This window comes from Alosa sapidissima, chromosome 3, assembly GCF_018492685.1.
Source record: "Alosa sapidissima isolate fAloSap1 chromosome 3, fAloSap1.pri, whole genome shotgun sequence".
Classification (NCBI taxonomy): domain Eukaryota; kingdom Metazoa; phylum Chordata; class Actinopteri; order Clupeiformes; family Clupeidae; genus Alosa; species Alosa sapidissima.
Window position 1 is genome coordinate 11026775 of NC_055959.1, and position 10158 is coordinate 11036932.

Genomic DNA, 10158 nt, shown 5'->3' on the forward strand with positions numbered 1-10158 from the left:
ATCCAGAGCCATTATGAATGCACTTTATTTGATGAAAAGTGCTTCCTGTTGCACTTCTAATACAATATGAGCGCCACATAAGTGTGCAGTGACAAGGCCAGAACAGACTGACACATTAATTTCCCTTGATGGCACAAAATGCACACCTCTGACCCACACAATGCTCTTATTTAACACTGAGCAGTGGACCACGCACGGCTCGGAATGCTGTTCTAACTGACCTCCATGCTGTCTCCTCCGTCGAGTGGGACCCAGGCGAGTTTGTAGAGCAGCACGTCCTGAGCGGGATGCGTCCAGCTGACGCGGAAGCTGTCCGGGGTCACGTCACTGGTCACAGGGTCCAGCGGCTCGGGCACTTCCACTGGAGGAGACACATCAGACCCACTCAGCTAACTAAAGTCATTCATCAGAGCATAAGACATCAAGATAACAGAGGGCCTCTGTAGACTTTCATTTGGTAATGTTGACCACTATTATAATTCACAGTACATGCTGAAACTACACAACTTGATGTTCTTGGAAATTCATTATTTGTTCTTGGGGACTTTGAAGCATAAAGTCTAAAGTCAGCATCTATAAAGAAATAATATCACATTGCATGCTGTCACAATTAACTGCATAATGAATCATGTAATAATGATTTACTAAAACATCAACAATGATTTACGAAAACATCAAATAATCTAGAATGTTACATATTACAGCAAGATGTTCTTGATTATTGTGTACTCCAAGAAATAAAGAACTGATTGACATTTTCTGGCTCCTGATGAAGTGTGATAGGGATCTAAACGTTTCTTCTCCCCCAGCTCTCGCCGTAGGTGCAGCAGGCTTTGGGAGAGTTCAGATGAGGACAGAGCTCGGGCACGGAGCCACGGAGACGAGCAGAGCCGAGCCGTGAGTGAGAGGAGCGAATGAGTGCGGGAGAAGTCATGAGGCCTCTGTGTCCCCACAAAACTAACTCCCATCTATTTGTGCTGAGACAGCAGCACAGGGCAGCCCAGCCAAGCCAAGCCATGCCCAGCACAGCACAGCCCAGCGCAGTCCAGCCCTGACCCCATCACCGTCGACAAGACCACAGGGCACTCATCAGCTCACCCCAGAATGACAGTGGCAAACTGCCCGCAAAAGACAATGGATCGAAGTCTGCCATGATCTATCATTTATCTCAGGTAATGACAATGCTGAGAGTGATGTTTCATTCACGTCCCTCGTGACCTGCGCTAGGATGATGAATTCGGACCTCTGGTCTAATTCACAGGCGTCAGAGGTCAGAGAGGAGCCTCGTAAGTAGCCGACTCTTAAGAAGAGGTCTTACAGGTCACAAAGCTCCCGCTCAGCGCTTCTGATTGGCCCGCGTCGTAGATGGCAAAGACAGCAACAGTGTACTCTGTCAGGGAAGCCAGGTCCTTCAGCACCAGGGAGGTGACCGGTCCGGCCTCCACCTAGAACGACACACACAACAACACACACACACCATGAACCACGGGTCAGAGAGAGAACGGACAAGTGGACTCAAGCCCTAGCCTCGCCCTGAACTAAAACACAAGCACAACCGAAGCACAAATCATCACCACTATCAAGCAAAATCAAGGAAATTCAAACTTTTGCTGAAGCAGAATAAATCAGTCAGCCAATGATAAATTCATGATACAGTAACACAGTTCTTGTTGAAAAGAGGAGGTGACAACAGAAGCAAACCTTACTGAAAGATTCTGGACAGACACTTCCCCAACATCAGTCCTCACCTCATTTGTTTGGATTCCTCCAGTAACAACGTATCCAACACGGTAGCCCTGAGCGTCTTTAGCTCCAGGAACCCAGCTGAGCTTGGCGGAGCTGTGCTTCACGTCAAAGATCCGCAGGTTGCGAGGAGGCGATAGGGGCACTGGAAGTGAATAATGAGAATCAGATGGGTAGCTAGTCCCTGTGCCATCCAGACAACCACAGTCGCACAGACAGATGAAGTACCAATTCAGTCTAAAAAGTTCTCATGCGTAGAGAACTGTGGCACAGCACCAGCCTCTCCAATAAACATATTTCTTTAAAAGGCAAGAGTGAATCTGGCCATTGAACTACTGGCAGAGCGGATTGAGCTGATGTCTTGTTTCAGTCTGCGGTAAAAGTTTGAGGAGTTTGTTCCGACGTGTTCCTGCCCCTCAGCTGTCAGGGTGAGGGAGGAACATGAGCTACACTGGGCCAGGAGCTGCAGAGCTGAGCAGCACACTCACATGTGGTCTCTTGGCCGGTCCTCGGGTCGCTGGTGTCGTCTCCGAACAGGGCGTACACATTCACCATGTAGTCTGTGTCTGGACTCAGGGCTGTCAGCTGAATATCCGTCACTGACTCTGGCACTCTTATCTACATTCACAGACACACACACACACACACACACACACACACACACACACACACACACACACACACACACACACACATATATGCACACATATATACACACAGGTTACAAATGTATACCATGAATCCACTAATGAATGACAAGAGACAAACCAAAGTAAAAGCAAATATACATTATGGTATATCATCCACAAAAAATAACAAGTCGAAAGGAACAAAAATGGTTCTGAGCAAAGGCCTTTAACCTTCAGGATAGCCTTTCATTCATCTGCCTGTGAAGCCTAAGGGATTTGATTTGTAATGGCAGTGGTCAATCCCATAAGAGAGATAGAAGATCTACACGCATGGTAGCCCCAACTGTGCTGCTGACCCATGATAGTGAGGCTGATGGACATCATAAGGAATTTCACAGGACTCCCAGGGAGCTTAAAGTAATACTGGCTGGAAGATACAGCTACCACACAAGCCTTCTGAGAGGCAATAAGAGTATTGCATGTTACGGTTGTATGAATCTCTGTTATAGTAAAAATATTCACTTTCACTTTCACTCATGTTAAGGAATTATGAATACACGACTGTCCATTATGAACATTCATAGTTTATTTGAGAACTTCACACAAAAGGGGGTTGTGCTGCTGTTGACGCACTGCTGGTAGCTAGTTGAGAGCTCTGTGTCTCACCTCAGTCTTATCCACATCCTCCAGGGTGGGTGACGTGTACAGGACCATGTAGCCAGAGGCCCCTTCCACGCTCCTCCAGTGCACACGCATGCTGCTGTGGGTTATATCGTCCAGACCAATCTCGGCCACCATGGGTAAGGCCACTGTAAGACAGGCACGCACATTATTAACACACACATGCGCGCAAACACACACACACACACACACACACACAGATACATGTACAAAGATGTGCACGCACACACACGACACACACACACACAAACACACACGCACACACAGATAGATATACAAAGATGTGCATGCACACACTACACACACACACACACACACACACACACACACACACACACACACACTCAGTCATTTTGACTTCCATATGTTAAGACCCTGCCTGTGCCTGTCTGTTTTTCCCTCTCCTATCTGCATTGCAGGGGTGTAGCCTAGCGGGCAGGTGTGCCTCATCTACCCTGATTGTGCCCATAAAAGGGCTACCTAGCGGCTAAAGGGCTACCTGGTGGCTAAAGGGCTACCTGGTGACTAAAGGGCTACCTGGTGACTAAAGGGCTACCTGGTGATTACAGTAAAGGGCTACCTATTGGCTAAAGGGCTACCTGGTGACTAAAGGGCTACCTGGCGGCTAAAGTGCTACCTATCGACTAAAGGGCTACCTATTGGCTAAAGGGCTACCTATCAGCTAAAGGGCTACCTATCGACTAAAGGGCTACCTGGTGACTAAAGGGCTACCTATCAGCTAAAGGGCTACCTATCGACTAAAGGGCTACCTGGCGGCTAAAGGGCTACCTATCGGCTGTGCAATGTTCCTCCTCTCCACTTAGACCACATTGCACGTTTGCTTTGTTTTCTACACTACACTGCATTCACACAGACTTGGATTACTTTTGTTTCTTACCACACTTATCCTGACATTGTGCACTATTATTTACTTTAATCAATTACTTTTGTCAAACGTGATCCTCATGTGGTATCACTTAATATTGCCAAGCCGAACAAGTAACTGGTTTGGTAATTTCATACAATTTCAAGGAATGTTCTGGATCATCCTCCTTTGGGGCTGATACTCTACTTCCACAGGGAGCCATTAGGCAGAGAGGAGCGAATGTGAGAGTGGTGAGTCTTACGGGTGGTCTGGCTGCCTCGGAGGGCCTCGCTGCTAGCGCTGGCGTAGACGGCGAACACAGCGATAGCGTACTCCGTCAGAGCGTGAAGGTTGGTCAGCAGCACAGAACTTTCGCTGCCATCCACAACAGTCTTGCGAAAAACAAACAAAAACATCATCAGTGCATGATCACCACTCTCCACACACACACACACACACACGCGCAGGCCTTTCCCCCATCAGAGCGGAGATGCTCTCTCAGCAGTGGAAAGAAGAGAATAAGAAAAAAAAAACACGGACGACAAGGGAAGGGAGGAATAGAAAAGAGTGAGAGAAAACTCTTGGAGGGGATCCAGATGAAGTGGGCTTGAGTGAAAGTGTCACGCCACTGAAGAATGCTAATTATGACAGGATTCCTAAAGGGCTGGGAAAGGCTGCTGGATACTCCCACATATCTGGAGAATGTGAGCTCAGTCCCACACTGTGAAGTGTTCACACCACTGAGGGTGATGGAACCACAGACAGCACACTCATAGAATCCCCCACCACACACACACACACACACACACACACACTACGCCAACAAACACAATCTGATGTTGATCTATGTAAAACACTGTATAATGCTGATATGCACAATCCAGTGGAATAGATGAATGTCAACAGCTGGATAAAAAATGAAGTGACTATCATCTACCACAAAACATGTTTGTGTGTGTGTGTGTGTGTGTGTGTGTGTGTGTGTGTGTGTCACTGGGTCATTTTTATGGTGGCGGCGCACCGCTCACCTCCTCTACGTTGGCTGGGCTGCTGGTTGCGTGGTAGACCACGCGGTACTTCTGCACGCTGCCCGGAGCTGGGGACCAGGACACGCGGAAGCTGCGCGGGCCCACCTCAGAGGTGACCAGGCGCTGGGGAGGACCCTGCGGCTCTGGGGGCACATAGTCCCCTACAAACACACACACACACACACACACACACACACACACACACACACACACACACACACAGACAGCATTGGACTAAGAAAAGAACACCATGGGACCGCACCACAGGCAGGAGGGCAATTAACATACACCACAAAGCCATACATAAAACATCAACAACCCATACGAAAATACTGTAACAACAGCCCCGTGCTACAGTAAACACAGCTTCACAGGAACCTATATGCCCTTTACGATATGCTATTATTATGTTGGCTCAAAGGTACAACTGACTGAGGTGTGTTGCCAATTCAGATGTTCTTGTTCTCCCTTTTCTAAAAACAAGCTTTACTCAGCTGTCTGGCTGCTCTGTGCTCTGTACTTATTTTGACAGCTGTGGCTACGCTTTCCTCTCAGACCGTGCTGTGTGTGTGTGTGTGTGTGTGTGTGTGTGTGTGTGTGTGTGTGTGTGTGTGTGTGTGTGTGTGTCTTACGTTTGATCTCCTTGTCCTGTTCTTCGACACGCTCACACACGATGCGGGTGAGGCCCTCCACTATGGAGCTCATGATGTTGAAGTCGGCCACGTTGTACACGTGTGTGTCGATGGGTGGAGAGGCGATGGACTGCAGCTCGCTCTCATCAGCATTCTTCACACCTGTGCACGCAAACGCAAGTCAGTGCTCATGCTCACACACACACACACACACACACACATTCTTACATATGAAGACATACACAAAACACACACTCCCGCACTCACAGGAATATAACTACACCTCCAGAACAAGTCTTCTGCTGTGTCCGTAGCTTTAGCAGCAGAGCTGTTCCTACTGAATCCCTGTCTGTCTGGGCTGACCAGTCAGCTGTGATATATATTCCCGCCAAGGAGGATGAAAGGCTTAGGTCAGCTGTGTGCCCATCAGTCTGTGTGCCCGTTGGTGTGTGTCTTGTATATATGATTCTGTCTGACCATCTGAGACTGCTGTGGACTTCAGCCTCTGGTGACCGTCTATGCCTCTCTCTCTCTCTCTCTCTCTCTCTATCTCTCTATCTCTCTGACTCCATATAAGTCAGTAACAGGGCCAATAATACACACACAAAACCTGAACCAAGAACCTCAAAAACTCTTGAGTACAATTAGATGATACGCATTTACCAATTCTTCAGCACCCTCAGGTTTTTTTTACTGCAACATGATATGATTGAGTTTAGGCTAAAGATCAGATGGGCAGGAGAACATAATGCCTCTCCACAGTAAATGACTGAGTTTATCCAGTGTGTGAAAAATGCCTGCCCTTTTGAAGCAGGCACACTGGACAACACAAAGGGCCACAGATACGCTTCAGGCCGTGATAATGGACTCCTTTCATACCGATGGCAAAGAGCTCAATGCCCTCATCCCGGAGGCTCTGGGCCGGAGGAATGACATCATCCTGGGATTTGCCGTCAGTGATAAGGATGCCAATTTTGGGAACGCCACTTCTGGCTCCGGATTCTGGTTTGAAGCTGTGTTCCTGGACGTAGGTGAGGGCCAGGCCTGGGGATGAGATGACACAGACGAGAGGCATTCATTAATTTCAGCTCCCCCAATCATCCTGTCTTTCAGCTGCACCATACATCAGACAGAAAACACACAGGTCAGCTTACACACACTGCACATTATCAAAATTAGATGCTAAAAGAGAATAAGCTATAGCCTCTGTTGCCCTGCACTCAAATAGGGATACACAAAGACATACAAACTACTTATTATTAGCAGGCAATGTAAGATTTGGGTTAAGTCTGAGGGTTTATGTTAGCTTTGCGGTGCTACTCAGTTGGACAACAGTTACGGTAATTTACTTGTAGACATTTACTGTCATCTAACACCAGGGGCCATCTCTGTGTGCCTTTCTGGAGCAAATAGCACAGGGGCACAACACACACTGTCGTCCACTCTCTCTATACAGACTCCTGATGAAAGGCCAGGCCACTGTGTCCCTGACCTGCACTCTGCTGTTCAGGCCACCCCAGGAGAGACGGCGTCCTCTCATCCAGAGCTAAATAGGCCAAACCATGATGACAGCACTGCTCGGAATATTTACTTCCAATCACAAACTGAATCCTCCTTTAATCTCATCCCAGCAATTCAAAAACATCGGTTATATATGGCTCTTGAGTCTTTCATCTCAAGCAGTGTTCAGCCCAGTGATGCTATGTTATAACCATGAGTTGTAACCCCTGGGGATAAAGGCAGAGGGCTTAGAACCATGCTGTAGTTAGCTAGGCTGCTGTAGCAGATCACGGTTAGGACATCATTTAAGCTACTGCCCCCACTGTTATGAGCAATGCCACTGATAAATCAGGCCATGGAAATAGCAACAATGATTAAAAAACGCTTTTCTTTTGAGTTTTCTCTACTAATTCATGAAATATCACCAACTTCAGGTTTGATCTAGGCGTTCTCGTGTATTCTCCAGATTGTAGGCATCATCTGAGGTGTCAGGGTACCTGTGAGGGTGTTGCCTCCTTTGTAGGGTAGGTTCTTCACAGCGTCCATCACGGCGTCTTTGGTCGGGAAGGCGTTGAGGTGCCACTCTATACGTGGATCTCCACTGTACTGAGCCAAGCCTAGAGCACAGACACATGAACAAAGAACAATCCCTCATCATCTCCTCCAAACTGTCAGCTCTGAGAGAGCACTGAAGAAGAGTTCAGGAGAGAGTGAAAATGTTGGGCCTTTGCTCTGTGCCCGCACTGCATTTCATTTTTCCGATCAATGGGTGTCTGTCTCTGCCCACCTATCCGTGTCTTGTTGATGTCCACGTCAAAAGCAGTCACTAAGCTCTCCAGGAAATTCCTGACCAGACGGAAGTTGAGTCTGCCGATGCTCCAGGAGCCGTCCACCAAGATGACGATGTCAGCAATGGATGAGGTTGCGCATACAAACTGGTCAGCTGTGGAGAAGGAAAATGAACAAAATACAGTGTCGGAACAAATGCAGGTTTCTACGACAACTGGACACATTACAATGAACAAGTGAAGTCGTCTTGATGTGCAGTTTAGGTCCACAGCATTTTCCTAGCATCAGTCTACAGCAAAGCAAACACCTGCTTTGATAAAAAAAACTGAACTGCGGATTTCACCTACAACAAACAAAACCACTAACAATGTATGAGTTTAATTGCATTCAACATGTCTGTTGCAAAGCCAATAGCCCCATAGAAAGAAATACATTCTCAGAAAGTTAAACAAATAAAAAACAAAGTCACATTGCGCTCCCTGGTGCACTGAGTGCATCTGTACACTAAACAGAGAGGGAAGAGGGGTTTTTGGTTTGTGGCAGCGCTTGAAGGGGACGGCCAGCAGAGACTTTGAGGAGTGACTCCTGCACCCTGGATTCCCTCCAGGGACTGCAGATCTCCGTATGGTGTGTGTGGGAGAAATCGACCTCCTGTCAGGCCGGCACACCACTGAGCACAAGGAGCTTACACACACACACACACACACACACACACACAGACACACACACACACACACACACACACACACACACACACACACACACACACACACACACACACACACACACACACACACAGACATACACCAAGACATGCACACACACACATGCATACAGTAGACACACACCTACACACAGTCACACATTCTCCTAGATGTACACACACCAGCGTAGTGGATAATGTATTATGCCAGTGCAGGTGGTAAATCTGGTCTGCGAGAGCAGAGGGAGCTCAGATGTAGATCACACTGGTTCTTTTCCTCACCCACAGAAACCCATTATGTGACACAATACAGCATTGGATGATGGAGAGGGACTGAGAGAGAGAGCAAGAGAGAGAGAGAGAGAGAGAGAAAGAGAGAGGTGATGATTGGTGTCTGTAACTAATGGTGTGTGTTGGGAAGAAAAAAGAATGTGCACAAACTTCACATGGGAAAGGCAATAAGTGAAGTGAAATGAACAGATAGAAATCACTAGAACATTTCTGAAAATGACCAAATACAACAATTCTCCTTCTATGGCTCCCACTGCTAATGTATCTCCTCTGTCATGGTCAGAATATCACTGCAACTGCAACGCTTTAATAGTTCCTCCAGGCTTCAGCTGTTTGTGTAGTGATTATCTAAAATGGAATATGCACATTTTTAGAAACACTTATTTTTAGAATTAGTACAAGAGTAGCTTGAAAAATGTGACTGCTGTGTAGCTTACAAATGCTTTCAGAGAAAACAAAGATAACTGTTAGTATGAGGTCTTACACATCTACACACAAATCGCATGTGCCACAACATTTTGATTCAGTTTCAAAAGGATTTAACTTTACGTGGTCATTTAGCCATTTCAGTGCTTCTATCCATGACCTTGGCTTAGCTGGCAAAGCAGTTTAGTAGCTGAGCAGCAGGAGAACTGAGTGACCCACTCCAGCTCCATCTATGCACTCATTAACCTCTACAGAGGACTCATCGAAGCAGACACACACACATAGTACATTCTCACACACACACATAGTACATTCTCTCTCACACACACACACACACACACACACACACACACACACACACACACACACACACACATGCACACACACACACACACACACACACATACACAGACACACACACACACACACACACACAGATACACACATTCATACAAATATACGTACACACACACACACTTACAAAAGCTTTGATGGGAACAGGCGTGTGAGGGTGAATGAGGGGGCTGCAGAGGAGAAAGGTCTCTGATGGGAATCTGACCCTACTGGGACCTACACAGCATTGATTTAAATTCAAATTAAAGCATGGAGATTAACTATGGGTTAATGACCCCTCTCCTCTACATCCCACCTCAAGCAAGGAAAGGTCAAATCAATGACAGCAGAGTCATGTCAAAACCATGGGCCCATACACCATGCATGTGCTGTGAAAATAAGCAAAACTGTCTTACAATCGTGTTGCTGGACTCTTCAAAAGAACTTATTCATGGAGTCACTTGACATTTAGAGACAGCTGATTGGAAGCACATGGAAATCGTGTTGAATGCAACACTGCTCAGTTGGAATTCTCTGG

The 10158-nt window shown here is 46.9% G+C and overlaps 1 protein-coding gene across 4 annotated transcripts in view; it reads right to left on the reverse strand.

Moving 5' to 3' along the window:
• The window catches only part of col14a1a (collagen, type XIV, alpha 1a), an 83594-nt gene that overhangs the window by 53954 nt on the left and 19482 nt on the right, over window positions 1-10158 (reverse strand). For all 4 annotated transcript variants that reach the window (XM_042085743.1, XM_042085742.1, XM_042085741.1 and 1 more), the window contains 11 exons: window positions 7866-8021; window positions 7576-7695; window positions 6458-6622; window positions 5579-5740; window positions 4947-5107; window positions 4181-4310; window positions 3039-3181; window positions 2232-2361; window positions 1749-1888; window positions 1319-1445; window positions 222-361 (listed from right to left, as the gene is read on the reverse strand). In XM_042085743.1, the coding sequence (XP_041941677.1) occupies window positions 222-361; window positions 1319-1445; window positions 1749-1888; window positions 2232-2361; window positions 3039-3181; window positions 4181-4310; window positions 4947-5107; window positions 5579-5740; window positions 6458-6622; window positions 7576-7695; window positions 7866-8021 (1574 nt within the window). The remainder of the gene's footprint in view (window positions 1-221; window positions 362-1318; window positions 1446-1748; window positions 1889-2231; window positions 2362-3038; window positions 3182-4180; window positions 4311-4946; window positions 5108-5578; window positions 5741-6457; window positions 6623-7575; window positions 7696-7865; window positions 8022-10158) is intronic.